The sequence below is a fragment of the Salvia splendens genome, chromosome 17, assembly GCF_004379255.2.
Source record: "Salvia splendens isolate huo1 chromosome 17, SspV2, whole genome shotgun sequence".
NCBI classification, from domain to species: domain Eukaryota; kingdom Viridiplantae; phylum Streptophyta; class Magnoliopsida; order Lamiales; family Lamiaceae; genus Salvia; species Salvia splendens.
The window spans coordinates 7,949,761-7,973,823 of record NC_056048.1 but is presented as its reverse complement, the minus strand read 5'-3'; the positions used below and the strand labels follow the sequence as shown (position 1 = coordinate 7,973,823).

The 24,063-nt window shown below is 40.3% G+C and overlaps 1 protein-coding gene and 1 pseudogene across 1 annotated transcript; one reads left to right on the top strand and one right to left on the bottom strand.

The window, feature by feature from the left end:
• Window positions 1-6,629: 6,629 nt before the first annotated feature.
• On the bottom strand, window positions 6,630-9,366 carry LOC121773441 (annotated as a pseudogene).
• Window positions 9,367-23,096: 13,730 nt separating this feature from the next.
• On the top strand, window positions 23,097-23,783 carry LOC121774254 (translation initiation factor IF-2-like). The gene has a single exon (XM_042171160.1). It carries the CDS (start codon window positions 23,097-23,099, stop codon window positions 23,781-23,783), a length of 687 nt encoding a protein of 228 aa, XP_042027094.1.
• Window positions 23,784-24,063: the final 280 nt, after the last annotated feature.

The following is a 24,063-nucleotide window of genomic DNA, read 5'->3' as shown; positions in this document are numbered from 1 at the left end:
AATTTCCAAGCTAAGAATAAGTTTACAAGATGCTTGATGACGAAAGAAAGAAGATAGACGAGAACAAAAGAAAACCCTATCCTATTACATTTTTTTGAAATGCCAAGTTTGGGGCCTCTTCTTTCGGGCATCCGCAATGGGCGGACGATGGCACGCCCCATCGTGGAGGTCGCGGACGATCAACCGCGGACGATGGCACGCAGTTTCTTTTTTTATAAATACCGTTCATTTGTAACATTTCATTTCACTCGATTTCATTTTCGAAACTTACATTTACATAGTTACTACGAAATGGATTCAAGTCCCAATAGTCCTACGTTTAGCGCAGTGGCGCATTGGCAGGGTACAGAACCCGGCAATTATCGTTCGTTCGACACCAACACCCATTACGATCCCGATTTCAGTACGGAATCGTATGAGTTGTCTGACATGGAGCCGTCTCCGCACCGCCCAACCGCGGCGGCCGATCCCGACCCCGCCGCAACCGCTTCCGCTTCCGCCCCAGCCAGAAAGAAGCGGAACCGGCAACGGGCGCAGAAGTTGCCGCCTCCCGGTGATTGCGATGAGTACGCCCCCGGCCGTACGAACTACAACGACGACGAAACTCTCACCTTGGCCCGGTGTTGGGTAGATATATCGGAAGATCCGATATTCGCGAACAACCAACGACAGATCGCGTACTGGGAACGCATCGCGGACCTCTACAATTCGGTCAAGCCGCCGACCGCATACAAGCGCAAGCGTGAGCAACTTCGCAAGCACTGGGATCAAGTCAAGAAGCAAGTGAACTTGTACGCGGCGGAGTTCGAGAAGTTCACGCGGTCACAGGGGAGCGGCGAGAGCTTGAGCGACGTGCGCGCTAAAGCACTGTTGTCGTACCGGTCGATGTACGACGACTTCAAGCACGAGGCCATCTGGGCGCTCTTGAGGGACAAGCAGAAGTTCCAAGGTGGAATTCTGCACACTGGTGCCCCGAAGAGGACGAAGACCACTGAAGCTGGTGATTACGCGAGCAGCGGCAGCGGCAACCACCCGGTTGACCTCAACCGGGCGTACGTGGATGAAGGGAGTTCCGGCACACTGGTGTCCTTCCGGCGTCCTCCCGGCGTCAAGCTGTGAAGGCCAAGGGGAAGGCGACCGCGACCTCATCGTCGACCGCTGCAACCCAAGCTCCAGTCCCGGTAGAGCTCCCGACCCAGACGGCCACCGCGTTTGAGTCGTTAGCAACAGCGTCGATGGCAAGGACGATGTTGCAGACGCACAGGGCCCTCAAGAAGTGTACCGACCCCGACGAAGCCGAATATCTCCGGGCGTTACTCGATGAGCTGCGTCGGAAGTTGGGAATTGGTCCGACTTAGTTTTTTTTTTTATTATTAGTTCAATGATGTAACTTTTTTTTATTAAAACTTCGTCGTTTGTTATTTAGACCGTTTTTTATTTACTCGTTACTTGTTATTTGAAAACAATTAAATTAATTAAACAAAACAATAAAATGATGATGTGGCACGCCATAGGGCGCACCTTAGGGCGCCCCACTGCAGGTGGGGAGGTAGGAGGATAAAACTGCTGACGTGGCGCGCCATAGGGCGCCCCATTGCTAATGCTCTTAGGCTCGGCCATGGCCCGATCTCGACGGCCTGAAGGCCGGATCAGCCTGCAACATCTGCCACAAAAAGAACAGCAAACCCTGCACCCTTCAGCCCATAACCGAAAGCTGCTCCGAGCCCAGAGAAAAGAGATGGTACAGCCGCTGCACCTCTGCAGATCCACAGCTAACAAACTCTGCAACGCCTACTATTTATAGTGGAGGCAGCTCTGCGGTTGTCACATAACAACCCTACATCCTTGTTGTGCACCTGCAATTCAACATACAAAATTCAGGTAAAAGTGCTGCAGCATCAAGGGAAAAAGGAGTTTCTGCAAGAAGGAAACAAAATAGTATAACAACCACATTTAATCCCACGAGTACATCCCTGTATTGCTGCAGAGTACAACCACTACCATGAAACACCAGAAACAGTCACAAAAGGAGTCAAGGGGCTCAGAGTTCATGCTCTGCAGAGCTGCAGAGTAAGGCAGCCAGCTGCACAGCCATGAATCCCTTTTCTTAGCCAAGTACACAGCCTTTCTCAGGCTTTCAGTTAGGCAAACGTGTATAAATAATCCCCAGCCTCACCATCCCTCAACACCACAACTCAGTAGCAAAGAAACAAGCTAAGGAGAGGGAGAAAGAACAGAGACAGAGAAGGACCGAGGTAGAGAGGGATCGAGCAGGAGTAAGGAGCAGCCTCACTCATCAATCACAAGAGGTAAATCCTCAAAATCATACTAGCATCATGTAGCATACACAGTAGATAGCCAAGAATGAGAACTTAGGAACACAAAAGCTCAAGAACAAAGGAGTATGCCTTAAAACCCCATATCACAACATAATCGGTAACATAGAAACAGCTAGCTAGCACTTGCTCAACCCCTCCTTGAAATCGAATCAATCATAGCAGAATGTAAGAAAAATTCCCTAATGCTCAAGTTACAGTATCATAGAAATTTCGCAAGCTTCATTTAACGACACTAGAAAGAATTATTCAAGAAACTTAGCTTTGGAGGGAGAATGGCTCTGGCCGAGATGTTGTGCCGCCGGAAGGGAAACGTGCAGTCGCTGGTGACGGCGGTTCCACCGAGAAAACGACGCCCACTCCTCCGCGTCCACAGCGCCGAGAAAATAGGGGAGGCGGCAGACGGATGTGTCGGCAGGGTTGGGGGCTAGCTCCGAGTCTACTCGACGGGGGGGAGACTGCTGGAGGTGGCTACACAGCCGCGACGTCGGCTGGAGACGGAGGCGGCACCGGTGATGCCCACAGTGACGAAACAAAGAGGCGACGGTGGTAGTGCGAAGGAGTACCGATCGAGGTTGGCCGACGGACGAGGCGCCGCCGTTTTCACCAGAAAAGAGAGAGAGCCGAGATACCGCAGGAGCTGGTAGACCTCCGGCGCGTCGGTTTTGCCGAGGAGGAAGGTGGAAGGGGTTAGGGTTTGTCCTGATTTGAAATTTGAGAATGAGGGAGAAAGAGAGAGATCAGCGAGGTTGGTGAAGGGAGTAATTGGGCTTTGCCCAATTATTTTTGCTTTGGGCCTCAGATAAAGAAAATTAGAAGGAGAAGAGAAATGGGCCAATTAATTAAACTGGGCCAGAAATACCTAAGAAAATAAATAGTTTGGGCCAGAATAATTAATTCCTAAGCAGGGCCTAAGAATTTATTTCTTGGACTAATATTTTAGTGGGAGCTATTTTCTTAAATTAGTTCAAAAAGTATAATGGGATTAATTTCCTAAGCCATGGAAGAAGAAAAATTATTAAGCCGTGTTGAGATAGTATTCGATAAGGAATTAAAGCGGACTTTATTAGTCACAGAAAGTATTTTAAAAATACTTAAGATAATTCGGGAAATTTAGTATACCCGCACAGTTCGGCCAGATTCCGAATAAATTAAATCGCCAATTTAATTACAGAACTAAGACTTCTAAATTTTAGAAAGAAGGAAATAAAATAAAGAGCACACGCTTAGGCATGCATGCATGCAAGATAAATAATTACTTAAAGTCTAATTTAAGTATATTAATTTTGTAAAGGAACGTCGTCGCACGACGCGTAACCTCAGGACGGGAAACCACCCTTTGCAAGAGTTTAAGCAATTGAGGTGGGCCTTTCTCTTCTTTCTTTTAAAGCGTGTTTTATGTGGAAACATGATTTTTGAATAAGTTGTCATGCCATGTTTTGTTTTATGATTGCCTATCTGTTGGCTATGCCAACCAATTAAATCGAATTCGGGTCCCAGTAGGTCAGTAAATCCTACTCGGACTAGTGTACACATATAGACCGTGAGCTAGCGCGAGGTTGGCCGGTCCAGGGGTCATGAGCTAGCGCCAGGTTGGCCGGCCCAGTGATCGTGGAATGTGGCCACATTCCCGATTCACGCAGTTAAGATATGGTATATCATCAGAAGTTTAAAAGACTGCAGTCTATTTTCATAAAGAAATAACAGTTTTAGTGACCGGGACTTATTTTCAGAAAAACCCCGTGTTCACTTCGGCAAGAGCCCACTGAGTGCATCAAGTACTTAGCCCTGCATATTGTTTTACTTAATGTGCACGTTGATCGTTGTCAAAGCCGATGAGGTGTTGGGACAGAAGGCTAAATAAGTAGGAAGATAGCTGGTGTAGTACGTCTTCATACATATTACATCTGTCTTGGTACTCTTCCGTTGCGCAAATTTAGAACATGCTTTTAGCAAAGACAATTGTTCCATAACTACTCTGATTCAGTATGATTTGTACCCTCAACACATTTCAGACAATGTTCCTTTGATTTAAGCATCTTATGATGAGTTGAGACAGTTTCAGTAAGTTTTAGTCGCGATATAGCTACACTTTCTTTGACTAAGGAGATGTGGTCGTGACATATAAAGCACTAAAAAGAAAGAAAAAAAGAAGAGAAAAGAAAAAAGAGGAAACACACACTAAGGAGAAATAAGAAAGTAAAACAAAATACTAAAATGAAAAAAGAAAATGAAGAAAAAAGAAAGAAGAAGAAACTAAAGAAGAAAAAAAGAAATAAGAAAGGAAGAAAAAAAAATCAGCGTTTGGTATACTAAATTGAAATTTCCAAAAATATCCTCCATAACAAAAAAATCACATGTTTGGTACCTAGGGTTATTTTTATCACGGGATACCAAAAACAATATAAAATAAAGATCATGTATCATTTTTGTGCGAAAGTGAAATATCAGGTACTATTTATGTATTTCACTCTTGAAAAAAATAGTAGTATTAGTGAAAAAAACTCAAATTATTCCTAAAATTTATGCCATACCGTTCGTGTACTAGTATTAAATTTGACAAGTAATCAACATCTGAGATTCAAATTATTCCTAAGAGTGTCCACTATAAGGCGGACAACTCCAATAGCCCTGCCCCCTTTTTTGTCCACAGCCCAAATTTTTTTATCCGCACCAAAAAAAAAGGTTTCCGCCACTATAGGTGGACACTTCCAATAACCCCAATTTTTTTCGTTTATTTTAATTCAATTATAATTAAAATTATCGGACTATACGTAATTAGAAAAAAATGGCTATAAGTGAAGAAATTAAAATTAAACACTACATTTTCGTCGTATTAAAGTACTGGAAAAATTATACAACGAAATATTAATCTATTGAACATCACGATGGTGTTCACACTGCGCCGCCACCTCCCCTACGTGCCCAAACTTCTTTAATCAAATCGGCCTGGAGTGCGGTATGTGCTGTGCTCCTGCGCATATCAGTGAAACGTTGGATCAAATATTCATTGCTCCGTGGTACGCCCATCTGGATCGGTGCGGAGGCAACACCGTTACTTGTACTTGCGCCATCTTCCGGTGCCCAGCACTCTGCAGCAAATCCTTCATCTTCTATTATCATATTATGCAATATGATACATGCTAACATAATATTCGCAACAACATCTTCGTGCCGAGCACCGTATAATGGCCCATCGCGCTTGGAGGACGCCAAAAGTTCTCTCAACATCCTTCCTAGCAGCCTCTTGTTTTCGCGCAAAATATTGTTTCTTCGGTCCAATCGGTTGGCGAACTGTCTTGACGAATACGAGCCACCGAGGATATATCCTATCTGCCAAATAGTATCCCCTATTGTACTGCGTGCCGTTGGCTACGAAGCTGATTTCGGGACTCTCCCCCCGACGCTCATCATTGAATAGAGGCGATGACTGAAGAACATTGATGTCGTTGTTCGAACCTGCAACACCGAAATACGCATGCCAGATCCGCAAACGGTAGTCAGCAACGACTTCCTGGATCATCGAGGGATGTCTGCCTTTGAAACCAGGAGTGAACTGGCCTTTCCACGCCACCGGGTAGTTTCTCCACTCCCAATGCATGCAATCGATGCTTCCTAACATTCCTGGGAAACCGTGAACCGCACCGTGCATATATTTCCCGGATCCCCTTACAAAGCTGCCTGAGGACCGTTACGCTAGTCGTCTCACCCATCTGTAGGTATTCGTCGAACATATCAGTCGGTCCGGCGTAGGCAAGCTGCCGGATTGCAGCGGTGCACTTCTGAAGAGTAGACAGTCCGATCCGGCCAGTGCAATCACTTCGGAGGGTGAAGCACCGGTACCGCTCCGCCAAATTCGTCGCTATATGATTGAAGAGCCGTTGCGACATTCTGAATCGCCGACGGAAAATCTCGGGTGGATAACGGGGGTTATCCACAAAGTAGTCCACCATTAGACGCTGGTGCGCTCCGCTATGGTCTCGTTGGATGGTCCGACGATGAGTAATCGCACGATGGATCATCTCGTTGGATGGTCCCGCCTTCGCCCCCGTCGGGGCGGCCGGCGCGCCTATACTATAGTGGACACTCTAATGTAAAATAGATACCATACCGTTCGTGTATTATAATAATAAATTTGACAGGTAATCAACGTCTGAGATTCAACAACTAACGGTCTTGCACATAATTCAAATTCAAACTTTAATTAATTTGATGGCTCCAAATTTAGTCTTTTAAAATCAAAGAACAATTTAACATTGAAGTTAATAACCAAACAAAAATACATTTAAGACATAATAAAAGAGATGGTATTTATTTCCCAATCAAATGTAAGTAAACAATCAGAAAGTGCAGAGTTTCTACACTTGTTCAAATCAGAATGAATAATTGGTAATTAATCCCCCTGGGGGCAACTCAAAGTTGCTGCTAACCTGGTTATTTAATTTCTCTATGATTAATCTCTAATTAATCTCAACAACTAGTGCCTGCCCCCCCTCTCCCTTTCCCCCAATTAAATTTCTCAATTTTGGTATCAACACTGCAAATCAATCACATGTACATGTACTAGTTTGGTTAGCCTGTACAAGAAGAAAATGTGCTGGTTCACATCTTGCTGCATATCCATATTTAGATGTGTTGTACTTTCTGTGAACCCCGGTCAGCTTCCCCGTCCCGGCCCTCTCGTGCAGCCCCACCACCAGCCTTGAGCATTCCCTGAGAAAAATAACCGAGCATTAGCCTCAAAACAAAAGCATCTTCATGGGATGGGATAGATGAAGACTCACAATAGTTGCTCTTCTGAGTAGCCTGTGTGCCATTGGCAAGTCTTGCTCCATTGCCCCCCACCATAGAGCGTCGACTGGGCCGTGTATAAGGCAGCAGCCACGACGAACGAGGGTGGATACTTGAGCATCTCGTACTCCACTTGGCATAGCTCAATCAAGAAGAATGAGAGCATCTCAAGCTGTTAACACAATACACACATTTAGATTTCTTATTAATGTTTGGTTTCCAAAGCACATCAAAGATCGTTTCGACCGACCTTCTTGTCTGACTGAGCAGCTTTGAGGAATCGCCTCATGAAAACAAAAGGAGTTGGGACTGACATGTTGAAATGCAATGTGTTCAGCATCAACCTCTCCTGCAAAAAGTGGACTTAAAAATCAGTTTTTGAATGTCACAAATTGAATGAGTTGTGTTGTGATTGCGGATTAGTATATGTATGTACCATTTCAAGAACTTCCTTCCTAGTATAAGCTTTGTCCGAGATGAAGACCAAATCATCGACAACAGGAACCGAGACTTCCTCGTATTTGCAGGCTAGAAGCAAGGCGACCAAGCCGACTAGCTGCAGCTTCTTCCTCACCACGGATTGCTTCTCCAAGAACCGATCAATTAGATTAACCGTAAGAAACAATGTCTCTTCTCGTAGCTCGAATTTGTGGTGCACCTATTGATCATTAGTAGAAAAACAGTAAGTTTCACAAGATTAAAACAACTTAGACTTTGAAGCATTAGTAATTAATTACCTCAATAAGCCAGTCAATGAGAATAGCCCTCATTCTCTCATTTATGTCAAATTGTTGTGACATGTAGCATGGTGAAACACAGCTTGAACTCTGCAACACAAAACAAAAAAATATGGAATTAATAAAGTCAGCATGTGGTGCATCTACAGCATTCAAAATTAGCATTTATGAAGAATAAAATGACAGCTCAATACCAACATGTGACAATTTGGTTATTTTCTAAAGTACCTAGATGCATAATCAACCTACCTTTATCTAAAAACGAATTCAAATTCAAAACACACATTGAGCTCACTTTTGTCTCTATTTTCATTGACAGTATTCAAAATCTAATCATAGGAGTTATTTTGCACATCAAAAATCAAATTCTTGAATAGGAAAAAGGCCACATTTGACTTCAATATATCAAAACTAAGCTAAAATCATTAGGACTTCCATTTCCTCACCTCCATTTTCTTGTAGGAGGCATATAGATCTTCGACGTAGTCCACGACAGCAAGCGGATCCTTCGCATCGCCACCATCAATGTCCAAAACAGTCTCTTCGAATATGTCTTCCATTTCAACCTCCTACATTGTGAATTTTCTTCCAAATTCAATAAACTAGCTAAGGAGCAAGAACTACAATTATTCATCAATGGGGAAAAAGGGGTTGCTACCATTTGATCCTTTTCGATCTCCGATTTCTCCAACAACATCGGCATAGGCTGGTCTTTATCTGCCACATTATCATCTACATCTGTCAAAGGGACATCCTCCCACACTGTGAACTCGATGCCTGATGTTGATGTCTTTGGCCTCTTAGATTCCTAGTAACAAAACAAAAGATTCTTAGCAACTCTTGCTATTCAACTAAGGATCCAATCCAAACAAGATCTATCATTAGCCCATTACCTCAGGGCATGGATGCTGCGAGACTGACATTTGAGCAGCATATTTCCTATCAAAATTCAAGAAACTAGAATCAGAAAAATTCAAATGTGGGAAAAAATTTGAATTTGAGAAGCACAAATTATTTTATTACCTTGTGATTGGCCTATGAGCTGGCACTGGACCATTCTTATCACAAACCCCATTAGACCTGAGATTTTTCACATGGTGTCAAAAAACTTCAACACAGAGAGATAGAGAGGGATTAGAAGACGGGAGATAAGATAAGTACTCTGCAAAGCCTCTCTTGTTGACAACACAATGTTGATTCTGATTAATCACACCAAGAGCTCTCCTGTTAGCTCTGATCTCACCTCCAAACTTCCTCCCTTCCATTTCTCCCCCACCTAAATCAAAGAGAGCAAATCAATTCACGCAAAAAGCTGCAATCTTGAGGCGGCCCACATCACAAAATCCAATCTTTTTTACCTTGTTGAACATTAGCTGGTCTAATCTGAACAGAATTGTTCTCATCAGAAATAGCCATTTTCCAATTTCTTGAAAAAATCAGAGCTCCTAGAGCAGAGAGGAGGAGGGGAAGAAGGGAGAGGAGCTTCAGCAATGGCGGAATGAGAGGAGAGGGAGATGTGTTTTTAAATCGAACGGCTAGTGAAGTGGGGAAAGTCAGTGTGCGCAACGGTCACCTGTGTTGGCACGTGCCGCGTGGCTTAGGAGACGTTACTTTCAAATTGTGTTTTAAAACATGCAATTGTGGTTGCTTGTCTGTTTTTTCACTTCATTTTTTAACTAATTTGTTCAATTAATTATTATGGGTTTTGAGTAGTTTGCACTTTTATGTGCTGTAATAATAAGCCCATTAGTGTGTGTGTGAGAGAGAGAGAGGCGCTCTTCCCCACTTTTGACTAATTGACTAGACAGTTTGCAATTGTCAATTTAATTTAGGACGGCAACGGATTGTTTTCTATTTTTATTTCAAAATTCTAGATTTTCTTAGTAAATTGATAGTATACCGCATTTAATTGCGATTTAGGATTAACTAGCTAAGATAATGTTGTCAGATTTACTGATGCAATTACATTGAATTTTATTTTGTTAGTTTGTGTAAAGAGAGAATCCAGTTTGATTAGAGCATCTCCAATGGTGAAGGACATCCAATAGCCCTCACATAGCCTTCCCACTGGTACATCATTAGCACTAAAATCCTCCTGCCACATCATCTGGACATGCAACTGGACATCCAATAGCCCTCACATAGCATTCCCATAGCCTATCCACATCACTAATAACAATTATATAATTTAATTTACAATCGTAGCAACATACGGAACCTCGTTAATATCAAAACCCAACTCCTCTAAGGAGAAGGTCTCATACTGCGTGTACTGTGCATCCGTTGGGGTCGATGTGTGCGAAGAACAGGTGGAAAAATCAAAGCGCGTATGAAAATGACGTCCAAAGCGCGTATATATAGTGTTTCGGAAAATTTAAAAAAAAAATTAAAAATCTGACGCCGATCCGGGGCCTACAATGGCGCCGTGAGGATTAGCGTGAGAATCGGCGTGGGCAAGCCGATTTTGACGCCGATTTCGACGACGCCGCTAGCAATGGTTCGGCGTCAGCACCGGCGTCCGCGAAAAATCGGCGTGCCGGTGCCGACGCCGCCATTGGAGATGCTCTTAGCACCTCATCAAAAGAAATCGGCGCAATATATAAAAAATTACTAGTAATTTTCAATTTAATGACTGTATTCCTAGTTTGGTTCGGAATTTCAAAATACTTAAATAATTATTGATGAAGAAAGGGTAGATTTGATAAGACAATAATTACTACAACGAATAGATATCCACAGATTAAAAATATAGAAATACTATAGTATAAAGTTTAAACAAGACAACTATAATTTTAATTTGTTATTTTTCGAATTTATATTTATTCTTAAAACACAATATGTAAATATATGTAGTATTATAAAAATTGTCATAAATTTAATTCTTAAATTCATGATAAGCTATAAAAATATAATGTTGGAAATCATTATTAAACTTTATTTACAAAATTATTTCTATTTTTGACTAATTCAAGCGAAAATATTGTTTTCTAAGTCAACTATTTTTATTAGGATTAAGTTTTATATTTTTCGTATAATAATACCATTCATCTCAAAATTTTACTTTGGCAGCTAATCAATTATTGAACTTATTATAGGATTGTTTTTCTAAACGTATATAAAATTGTTAGTATATTTTTTTGAATCAAGAAAACTGCTCTGAAAATTAAAATTGCCCAAAACGACAGAGTATTGCCACCTTAGGAGCTGCTGTGCTTTGCAACCCAAGTTTATTGTTTTATACACATTCTTAAAACCCTTCATGAGTGTTAACTTATGTTCCATCAATACGAAGAAGATGAAAGGTCATGCCCAAGCTGTGGATTGTGAAGAGTCAAGAAATGATAAATGCATAGTTACTGATTCATTTAGCATCTGGAGTGTTCTGTTATCTCTATATATACCAAGCTATCATGTATTGTTTATATAACAAAAATACATATAATCTTACACAAAATCAGTTTGCTCTTCTTCTATGGCTTTCATACAAATTCCTTTATGGTATCAGAGCTGTTTGAATGAGGAATAAGGAAAGAAGTAGAAGAAGTAGAGCTAGCAGATTTCTTAGGAAAAAAAGTCTCATGAAAAACAATGTCTCTAGTTATAATGACTTTCCCAGAATTCAAGAGAGCCTTATAACCTTTATGAGATTGACTATATCCAAGAAAAATAGCAGATTCCGACCTAAAATCAAGTTTGGATTTGTTAAGAGGCCTAGTATGCGGATAACAGAGACAACCAAAAGGTTTAAGATCAAGGTAATTGGGGTTTGAATGATAGGTTTTGAGAGGGGGTTCTATTGATCAGATAGGTAGCAGTAGCAAATGAGTCATCCCAAAAACATGTGGACAAGCCTGACTGAGAGAAAAGAGTTAAACCAGATTCAACAATGTGTCTATGCTTTCTCTCGGTTAAACCATTTTGTTGTGAAGTATATGGACATGAAATGCGATGATGGATACCTTCTGAGTGAAGAAAATCAGTAAGGCCCCTATATTCCCCACCCCAATCACTCTGGAGACTTTTGATTTTAGTGTTAAGCTGATTTTCTGCAAGAAGTTTGAAGTTTGAAGCTGATTTTTTTGATCATTTTATGTTATGGCGGACAGTGATAGCTCCAACATGGAAGAATCACTAGTTTTAGCTTCTGCTTATGTTTTAACCTAATCTCATCCAATTCAATTAAGCTCACAGAGAGCAATTACCTCCTTTGGAAACAACAAATTATGTCTACAATTCGGGCATTTGAGCTTGAATCATATCTTTCTGATAGCAAGGCTGCGCCAGTTCCTATGTTGCCTATTGATGGATCATCTCAGTTGGCAATGAATCCAGAATATCTGCCATGGAAGAAGCAAGATCAATTGCTTGCTTCCTGGTTACAGTCGTCTCTCACAGAGAGTATATTGGGTCTGGTGGTTGGTTTAACTACAAGTTATGAGATCTGGAATGCTTTAGAGTCAAGTTTTGCTAGTCAATCTAAAGCAAAAATGATGCAATACAAAACGCAATTACAATCTGTGAAGAAAGAGAATATGTCCATGATAGATTATTTGGGGAAAATCAAAACCTATTGTGATCTTCTTGCTGCTGTAGGTTGTAAAATTTCAGAGGATGATCAAATCCTTCATGTTCTCAATGGTCTTTGTGCAGAGTATGATCCAGTTATTGTTGCCATCACAGCTAGAGTTGATGGATGGGCTATGCAAGAAGTAAGCTCTTTACTTCTCAGTTTTGAGTCAAGATTGGAGGTTTCAAAGCCATCAAAAGTTAACATGGATGGATCTGCTCCATCTCTTCATATTGCTCATGCTACTATGCCGGGCAAAGAAGAAACTCAACATCAGCATTATCGAGGCAATCAGTTCAGAGTTAATGCTAGAGGAAGGGGTGGTTTTAGAGGTGGTAGATCCGGTGGCCGAGGAAGATTTGGGAATAGGTTGATCTGTCAGCTGTGTGAGAAACCAGGGCATACTTCTAGCCATTGTTGGTACCGTTTTGAACAGAATTTCATGCCTCAGCAACAGTCCCTCTATAGACCACCTCAGCAGCAGCAACAACCCAGCTATCACAATTCAGTTTCTGGTTCAAATCCTTCAGCCAATGTTGCTCAAATCAGAGGCTCTTCTAGCTATGGATCTCCTCCTGAATATTCTAATGATGTTGCTTCTGCAATATCTTGGTATCCAGACTCAGGTGCTACTCACCATGTATCAAATGATCTCTCCAACCTTAACAGTACCTCTGAATATCATGGAGGTAATTCTCTTCGTCTTGGTGATGATTTTGGAGTTAAAATTGCTCATGTTGGTAGTGCTACTATTTTTCTAGCTTCTAACCATCATTCTTCTAGACCTCTTCTGCTTAGTAATCTCTTACATGTTCCTAAAGTGTCTAAAAATCTTCTTAGTGTCTCTCATTTTGCCAAAGATAATCATGTCTTTTTTGAATTTCATCCTACCTTTTGTCTTGTGAGGGATCAGGATTTCAAGGAAATAATACTCCGAGGAATCCTTGAGAATGGGCTATACAAATTTCTCCTCAACAGGGTTCAAGATCTTCCAGCTTCTTCAATAAAGTGCAATTCTTTGCCTACCAATGCAGTGCATCCAGTTTCCCCTTCACTTTTTTATTCCTCATGTAATAAGTCTGATAGTCTAGAACTTTGGCATCAAAGACTTGGTCATTGTGCTTTACCTATTGTTAAGAGAGTTTTATCAAATTGTAATATCCCATTTTCATCAATGAATACTGATTTCATATGTCATTCTTGTTCTATCTCTAAAAGTCACAGAATTCCTTATACTAACTCCACATCCCAGCATAATCATCCTTTGGGATTAATACACTCTGACCTTTGGGGACCAGCTCCCATAATCTCTAGAAATGGTTTTAGGTACTATGTTAACTTCATTGACCACTCAAGTCGTTTCACTTGGATTTATTTCCTGAAAACTAAAGATGAGCTTTTGCTTGTGTTCAAACACTTCTCCTATCCTATCTTCTCTCCAACTTCATTGACCACTCAAGTCGTTTCACTAGCTCCCACTTCTTATCCTATCTTCTCTCCAGCTCCTTCTGCGGCTCCTGCTCCAACTCGTTCTGCAACTCCTGCCCCAACTCCTGCTGTACAGCATACTCCCTCGAATCTTCTTCAGTTCCTTATCATTCTCCTTTAAGATCTCCCTCTGATCTTTCATCTCATGATCATATTATATCTTCTCATCTTCCCTTGCTTGCTTCCAGTGTCTCAGACTCTGTCTTGTCCAATACTCCTTCACTTTCTTCTCCTACAACAACCGCTCCATCAATTCCTCTTGCTACTACCAACAGACATCACATGATCATTAGAGCTAAGCATGGCATTTTCAAACCTAAGGCTCTTGCTACAGAAACTAAATCATGTGATGATGATAAACTCCATGTTCTCATTCCTCACTCAGCCAAGATTGCTATTGCTATTCCTGTATGGAAGTGTGTTATGACTGCAGAATTCTTGGCATTGTTAAGGAACAAGACTTGGACTCTTGTGTTTCTTCCACCTGGGAAGAATCTTATTGGTTGTACTTGAGTTTTTAGGCTCAAGAAGCATGCTGATGGTTTAATTGCTAGACACGAAGCTCGTTTAGTTGCTCAAGGTTTTGCTCAAGAGGCTGGTTTTGATTTTGTCGAGACTTTTAGTCCAGTGGTTAAGCCTACCACTATTAAATTAATACTGAGTATTGCTGTCACAAATGGTTGGCTCATTCGACATCTTGATGTTAATAATGCCTTTCTTAATGGTGATCTTGAAGAAGAGATTTAAATGAAACAACCTTTGGGTTTTGAACAGGGTCCTCCAGGGATGGTGTGTAAGCTTAATAAATCTTTGTATGGGCTTAAGCAAGCTTCTCGTTCTTGGTTCCTTACCATTCAGTCTACTCTTCTATCCCTTGGATTTACCCAATCAAAAGCAGACCACTCATTCTTCTTTCAACACACAAAGACAGACACTACATATCTTTTGCTCTATGTTGATGACATGCTCATCTCTGGAAATTCTTCTTCTAGGATTCAAAGTATTATTGATCAATTGCATCAGAAATTCTCCTTGAAGGATCTAGGGGAAGTGACTCATTTTCTTGGTATTGAGGTGTCTAAAACGACTCTTAGTCTGCATTTATCTCAGGCTGCCTACATTACTGAATTGTTGCAGAAAGTGAAAATGTTGGAGGCTAAATCATATCCTACTCCAATGGTTTCTGATCTTAAACTCAGTAAAGACGAAGGAGAACCAACTGTTGATGGTAAACTATATAGAAGTGTAGTTGGAGCTCTGCAGTATGTTACTATAACCAGACCTGAGCTTAGTTTCTCTGTGAATAAAGTTAGCCAATATATGGCATGTCCATTAGATACCCACTGGAAAGCTGTAAAAAGGATACTTCAATATCTGAGTGGCACGATTGATTATGGCCTGCAAATTAAAGCTTCAGATTTCAAGTTGTGTGGATTTTCTGATTCAGATTGGGCTTCATATGTTGATGATAGGAGATCAACCACTGGATATTGTGTTTTCTTTGGTGGTAATTTGGTATCTTGGTGTTCTAAGAAGCAAAAGGTTGTTTCAAGATCTAGTACTGAGACTGAGTACAAAAGTCTAGCCCATGCTGTGTCTGAAATCTCTTGGATTCGATCTCTACTACATGAGTTACATATTCCTGTTAAATCACCCCCTGTTATATGGGTTGACAACTTGAGTACAATTGCCTTAGCCTCAAATCCAGTTCTACACTCAAGAGCAAAACACATAGAGTTGGATATTCATTTTGTACGTGACAAAGTTGCAGCTAAAGAGATTGAGCTCAGACATGTTCCTTCTCTTGATCAAGTTGTTGATATTTTAACTAAACCTCTGAGTTTGCAATTCTTCGTGAGGCTACGCAACAAATTGGGAGTATGTTCGCTGGCCTCCCTTGAATTGAGGGGAAGTGTTAACTTATGTTCCATCAATACGAAGAAGATGAAAGGTCACGCCCAAGCTGTGGATTGTGAAGAGTCAAGAAATGATAAATGCATAGTTACTGATTCATTTAGTATCTAGAGTGTTCTGTTATCTCTATATATACCAAGCTATCATGTATTGTTTATATAACGAAAATACATATAATCTTACACAAAATCAGTTTGCTCTTCTTCTATGGCTTTCATACAAATTCCTTTAATGAGAATCTCTACAGCGAAAAATATTTCTATTCAAAACCCAAATTAGACAATTTCTTTAAATTATTGTACTTAGTCATAGTATTTATTTTTTAGTTTTTTCACTATAATTGAATCATTTCCTTTTTAATAAAGGAAAAACAATAAATCTCTTCTCCAACTTTATTTTCTCTTCATGCATCGCTCTATTTTATTCTATTTCCTATTTTACTTTCTCTCCACTTAAGTCAATTAACACAATTTGAATCCCATATTGATTTTCATGAGATCTAGTTCATAAAATTCAAATTTAAAATATAAATTAAAGGATACCATTTGAATTTCACATCAATCATGAGATGTTATACATAAAATGAAAAAAAAAGTTTTTTACAGTCTAAAAAAAATTTAATAAAAGAAAGTGTCATTTCTTTTTATATAAAGATAAACCAGTCAAGAATATCCTTCTTTTATCAAGTGCTCTATATTTATATGTGGAATATAATTTAGTGATTAAAATAGTAGTATTCAATTTAATACACATGGTTCAGTAAAAATCAATACCACCAGTATATACGAATACAAAAGTACCAAAGGGTACATGTTGGAATAAATGCAGTACATTTAATTATGTGAAGAATCTTCAGATACTGTACCTTTTCTAATATAGTATATGTTAATATAGTATATGAATTCTATCCCACATCGATTATGTAACATAGCCTAGCTTAGTTTCTTGTACTATATATATGTGGCCTATGGTTACTAATGATATATACAACTACTTTCTCCACTATGTCTCTATATTTTACTGTTCTACATGGTATCAGAGCAGATTCGAATCCGTCACTATGTTAAAAAAACGAAAATTAGGGTTTTGAAATTTAGGTTTTTTTCCGCCTCTGTTGCTATTGCTGCTCTGTTCTGCCCCTTCTCCACTACTCTGCTCTACTGCCTGCAACTGTTATCTGCTACTACTGCTGCTCAATTCTGTGTTATTTGCTACTGCTGCTCAATTCTGCTCCGGCTCTACTTGCTCAATTCTACTCCGGCTCTACTGCCTGCAACTGTTATCTATCTGCAATTGTTATCTGCATGCTGTAATTGCAATTGTTATATGTCTGCTACTGTTGCTCTGCTGCTCTGCTATCTGCCCGCTGCTCTACTACTACAACTATTATTATATTCCTCCTACTGTTGCTGTCCTCCTGCTACAGTCTCTTTTTATCATGTCTGATTTTAGACCGCCTATCGAAACCACTATTAAGGCGCTAAGTTCTTCATCTACTACTGATGCTACCTCTGTAGCTGCGTTTGCTGTATCTCCTGGTAAGTCTTGGATGTTGGATTCAGGTGCCTCTACCCATATTACTAGTACAAAATCCCTTTTCTCATCTTTTTCTCCATCCTCTATTCCATCTGTTTATCTTGCTGATGGCAACTATTCTCTAGTAACTGGCACTGGTGTTGTCAAACCCACTACTATTATCACTCTTGATAATGTTTTATTTGCCCCAAATTTTCCAGTTAACTTAATATCTATTGGCCAGCTAACAAAAACTCACAATTGTTCTGTCACTTTTTATCCTTCATATTGTATCTTTCAGGCCCTGCAGACGAATAGGACGATTGGTAGAGGACATGAGCGTGGCGGTCTGTACTACTTGGATCCTATTTCACCTGTCTCTCCTAGTGCTCTCTCTGCTGTTGTGTCTCCATATCAGTGGCATTGTCGTCTTGGTCATCCGTCTTCTTCCAGCCTTCGTAGTCTAGTTCCAGTTGCGTCTGTTGATTTTAATTGTGAGTCATGTGAGTTGGGCAAGCACCATCTCGCACTTCCTTTCCTTCTCGAGTCGAGACTCGTAGCTCTTCTGTTTTTGATTTAGTTCATTGTGATGTTTGGGATCCGAGTAGGATTGAGTCCAGGGGGGTTTCAAGTATTTTCTAATTCTTGTTGATGATTATTCCCGTACGTCATGGTTGTATTTGCTTAAACACAGAAGTGAAGTCCCAACTGTTCTAAAATCTTTTTATCATGAAATAAAGACCCAATATTCTGTTGATCTGTGTATTCTTCGTACTAATAATGCTCTTGAGTTCACACAACAATCTATCTCATTTTTTTGTGAATCTCATGGTATAATTCATCAAACCTCTTGCTTTCACACTTCTCAACAAAATGGGGTAGCTGAGCGTAAGCATCGTCATGTTTTAGATGTTGCGCGTACTCTTATATCTCACATGCATGTGCCTATGTATCTATGGTCTGATGTTGTTCTTACTGCATGCTTCCTTATTAACAGGATGCCATCTAGTGTGTTGCATGAGGATATTCATTTTTCGTGTCTTCATCCTGATAAACCTCTTTATCATATTCCTCCAGGCATTTTTGGATGTACTTGTTTTGTTCATGATCTGACTCCTGGGTTGGATAAGTTGTCTCCTCGCTCTATTAAGTGTGTTTTTCTTGGTTATTCTAGAACCAAAAAGGGATACCGATGTTTTGACCCTCTTACCAAACGCCATTATATCTCTGCAGACGTTACCTTCTTTGAGTTTCAGCCTTATTTTACTCATTCTCAAACAAAACCAACCAGCCAGTTATATCCTACTCCTTTACCTGCCCAAACTTTTGTTTCTCCTATGTCTTCTGCTCATCCTGCTCTTCTTTTACAGGTCTATACACGACGTCATCGACCTGCAACAGCCCCTGAAGCCCCTGAAACAGTACCAATAGTCTCATGTCCACTGCCACAGTCATCTTCGCCTCCAGCTTCTGAAGATCCACCTCCTTCTGATGAGTTACCCATAGCCATTCGCAAAGGTAAACGTACTTGTACCACCAAACACCTCGTATCTAATCATGTTTCCTTTACTCGCTTGAGTGCTCCTTTTTGTGCCTTTGCTCTTTGCCTTTTGTCTACAGTGATTCCAACTTCTTACTAAGAGGCACTCAAACACCCTTTATGGCGAGCCGCTATGGATGAGGAGATGCGAGCTCTCTTGAGTCGTGGTACTTGGATTCTGGTACATGCCCCTGATTCGGTGGATATTGTATCTTGTCGTTGGGTGTTTACCATAAAATTTCTTGCTGATGGTAGTATTAATCGTTACAAAGCTCGGCTCGTGGCCAAAGGATACATGCAAACTTATGGTATTGATTACTTTGAGACGTTCTCGCCCACTGCTCGTATGAATTCAATCCGAATTCTGTTCTCTTTGGCTATTAATCTTTCGTGGCCCATGTATCAACTTGATGTGAAGAATGCTTTCTTGTATGGTGATTTGACTCCGACGGTCTTTATGGAGCAACCTCCGGGATATGTTGCTCAGGGGGAGGATGCTACTAAAGTTTGTTGTCTAAAAAAGGCAATTTATGGCCTTAAACAAAGTCCCAAGGCGTGGTTTGATAAGTTCAGCAGTGTCCTTGGAACTATTGGTTTTAAGCATCGGGTATTGTTATTCTCATTGTATATGTTGATGATATACTCATATCTGGAAGTGATGTTCGTGGAATTGAGGAAACAAAGAAATATTTGCAGCAACATTTTGTTATCAAGGATCTGGGCCGTCCTAAGTATTTCTTGGGAATTGAAATTGCACACGGAAATTCTGGAGTGTCTCTATCTCAGCAAAAGTATGCTACAGATCTGTTGAAAGAAACTGGACTACTTGGAGCAAAGCCCGTTGATACTCCTATGGAGGTTGATCCAAGTGTTTGGGATGACAGTGGAGAAGTCTTGGAGGATAAAGCTAAGTATAGACGTCTAGTTGGAAAACTTATGGCCTGATATTTCGTTTGCTGTTGGCTTAGTCAGTCGTTTTCTGGATAAGCCTAAGCAAGTTCACTGGGATGTTGCTATTCGAATTTTTCAATATGTCAAGAAATCTCCCGACAACGGATTGTTATTAAAAAAGAATGGTCATCTAAAAATTGAAGGATATTATGATGCTGATTATGCTGGTTCTAAGTCTGATAGAAAGTCTACTTCCGGATATTGCACCTACTTGGGAGGAAACCTTGTAACTTGGCGAAGTAAGAAACAACATACTGTTGCGAGATTGTCTGCCGAGGCTGAGTATAGAGCTATGGCTCATACTGCTACTGAGATGATCAGAGTCAAGAATCTACTTGGAGAATTGGGGTTCACTTTCAATGAACCTTTACCTATGCATTGTGATAACCAAGCTGCAATCTATATTGCGAACAATCCGGGTTTTCATGAGAGGACTAAACATATTGAAGTTGATTGTCATTTCATTCGAGAGTGTGTTTTGAATCGGACAATTACTACTCCTTTCACTTCATCGTCTAACCAGATTGCTGATATCTTCACAAAACCGTTGCCTGTGAAGCGTTTCTCAGAACTTTGTACCAAGCTGGACTTGATCAATATATATGATCCAACTTGAGGGGGAGTGTTAATATAGTATATGAATTCTATCCCACATCGGTTATGTAACATAGCCTAGCTTAGTTTCTTGTACTATATATATGTGGCCTATGTTTACTAATGATATATACAACTACTTTCTCCACTATGTCTCTATATTTTACTGTTCTACAGTATATACTCTCAATGTTAGACTATTATTAATTTATTATGCTATTAATATTGATAAACATTACATAAAAACACATTTAAAATTAACTCAGAATTCACAATACACAATCCTCAATTAAATTTGATTGTGGCCCATTAAACAGTTCAACAGCAAGACGTTACATTATTTTTATACCTTTTGTGAGTAACATTCTAAAAGTAAATTGATATAAGGACAAGTATGGTAATGAAATTATGTGGTCAGTCTAGAAATACGCATAAATATTTATCCTGCAATTAATCGGCCTCTCAAATTACTAATTAGGTTCAAATATGTTGGTGTTGTGACTTATGATTGTGGGCCACACTAATGGTCTATGGATCTAATTTTCTGAATCACAGTCGTGAAGTTGAAAAAACTGGCACGACTGGCCAATCGTACACTTATGCTTAGGGCTGACAAATCATGCAGATTGAGTTATGAACAAGTCCACTAGAATACAATCTAAATTGTTAAGGTCAAACTTGAATGAGTACTTGCTAAGAAAATTTTAAACTCAAATTTGAACCCGGCCTGCTACATATACTGAACACGATCCACAAACTATATGAACTGTTAGCGACATGACCGGTCTGTATTAACACAACACGATCGCGAACATAATGCAACATATAAAAGTGAGAAATGAGAACCTAATTTTAATTCTAATAAAGTAATACAAATAAAAATAAAGAATATAATAATAGGAGTATATTAATTTTTAACAGTTTACCCGGTCCGACCCGAACTCAACCTAAAATTATTGCATCTGATCAATTAGATAAGGACACAAACACGATAAGACTTGACACTAATGCATTAATATCTTGCGTTTTCGTGTTGTGTTAAAAATTGCCAGCTCTATCTGCTGGCCACTTATTGTGACACTTTAGGTGTTTGACCTATTATAACAATTTTTTAAGTGTCCTAAAGTATTGCGTAATATAATTTGCGACGATTATTGGTGGACAGAGTGAGTACTTTATAAGCATTGCAATAATAACCCACCTTCAATCATCATCATGAAGTTGACAGAAACTTGCATGGCCACTAACTTACTTTGCTCTTAAGGCTCACAAATCATGCACTTACGCTTAGGGCTGACTAATCGTGCAGATTGAGTTATTGACCAGTCGACTAGATAACAATCCAACTTGGTAAGAACTTGATATCTTGGTGTTCCAAAAAGCAACCAGTTGTCTCTCGTGAGACTGAATACTGAAGTCTTGCTCATATTGTCTCTGAGGTCACTTGGGTAACTTATCTCCTCTCCAAATTCAAAATCTCATCCTCTCGCACTACGATTGTGTGGGTAGATAGTATTAGTACCATTGCTTTAGCCAGCAACCCATTTCGTCACGCCGCTCCAAGCATATTGAATTAGATATACATTTTGTTCGCTACAAGGTTCAAGCTAAATTAGCAAATCTTCGTCATGTTATCTGTTCGACCAAATTGCAGATGCCCTCATGAAGCCACTTTCTTTCGATTCTTCTCTGAACTTCACAACAAACTCACTATTTGCCTTGGTCTCCACTCGAATTGGTGGGAAATTGAATCCTCTCACTTAAACGTCAAAATTGAAGAAGTCGTGATAGTCATGCATGCAATCCCAAGATAGAATATAACATAATACCTGGATAGAAGAAATGTGCTGATTAATTGTGAAAAAAGCCAGTTTCAATCAGAAATGTTTATTCAACTAGAATTTAAAATTACAAATTTTCAAATTTTCGCAACTGTTACATGATGTAATAATATACTAGTAGTATATGATATGATAATAAAATCATGCCATTTTGGATATACATATGTATTTTTAGTTCACACTCAAAATATAAAAAAATCTCAGTATATAAATTATTGTTTTATTATCATATCATATTTATATTTTGATTATATTAGTTTCAATTTCGATCATGTAACAATTATATATTTTTTAAACTATGAGTTTGTATAACTAGTTTTAAAAGTTATGGGATTAATAAAAAATCAAAGAAAATTTATTATTTAAATGACTTATATATTTTGTGCATGCACAACATAAAGCTCGAGTATCATTTTATTTCTTCTTATAATCACGAATGACTTCACTAACTATTTTATTTATTTTGTTATTTCACTAAACTTTACGTAAAAAATTCGTCTCTACATTATTTAATTTCCCATTTCCCATTTCGATTTTCTCTCTCATATTAAAATATACAGTAATTACTAGAAATAAAAAAGAATTTTCCAAAAACAGTTCATTCACAAAAAAATTGCAGCAGTTAAAAAAAAACTGCATCCATGCAACGTATCCGAAAAGGTGCGATGCTCTGAAATCAATTTTCACACCTCTTCAAAGTGAACCAACGCCACCTCTTACCCATCTCCGCTGCCTATAAATTCTCCCCCATTTTCCTCCTTCACTTTATCTCCGATCACACCTTCCCACCGCTTTTCAATTTTAAACACTAATCAACCAATAATGAGCAACAATGAAGCCCCCGGGAGGAGCGAGAGCTCTTCCTCGAACCCCATCCCTCCCCCCGTCGAGGGAAGCCCACGCCGCCGCCGCGGCGCTGCCAACCCCCGCGGCCGCGGCTCTCCCCCGCAGAATCCCTTGGAATTGGCCCTCTATAACCAGCCCCCGCCCCGCACTCCTCCCACCATGGGAACGCCCGGCCGCACCGCTTACTGGGCCCCGCCCCCACCGCCGCCTCAGCAATGGCCGTTCCCGGGCCCTAGCCACGGCCACGGAGGCTTTGGCTCTCAGGCTATCCCCGTAGGGGGCGGTGGTGGGAGCGGCAGTGGAGGCGGGGGCATCCGTATTGGAGGCGGCGCTGCGGCCAGGAAGAGAAACCGTGACGGTGGGGCCGGCGGTGGAGCAAGGAACCAAGATGCGGCGGGTGGTGGCGCAGGCGGCGATGGATACCATTACTGTAGTGTCTGCCAAAAAGGCTTCAGCTCTACGAAAGCCCTCTTTGGGCACATGCGGTCCCATCCGGACCGAGGTTGGAAGGGCGTTCATCCGCCGCCAACATTTAGAGCGGAGGAGGAGTTCGCAGACCTCCATATGGCGGGAGATGTGGAAGGTGCAGAAGATGCGGGAGACGATGAGGAGAACTTTAGAGTGCCGGACTTGAACCAACCGCCGCCGGAGGATTCCAACTGAAGATGGTGTTTGAGTTCTTCTACCTTGTTATTGTTTTTTTTTTTTGAGTTTGTTTGAGTAATTGTTGTTTGATTGATACTGATATCATTATTGTGTTTTGTTGTTGTTGTTATTGTTTGATCGAGATGTTGTTTGATTTGCAAACAGATAGTCTTGGTCCTTGTTGTTGAGCCTTGCTGGAAGAAGAACATTTTATCTACTGAGAATGTATTGCGTGTGTTACATGGAGTTTTATCAATACAACATTTTTTTACGTCCAATGTTGATCAATTTTCCCACT

Coding starts and splice junctions, on each gene's coding strand:
- LOC121774254 (XM_042171160.1), top strand. CDS start 23,097: ATGAGCAACAATGAAGCCCCCGGGAGGAGCGAGAGCTCTTCCTCGAAC.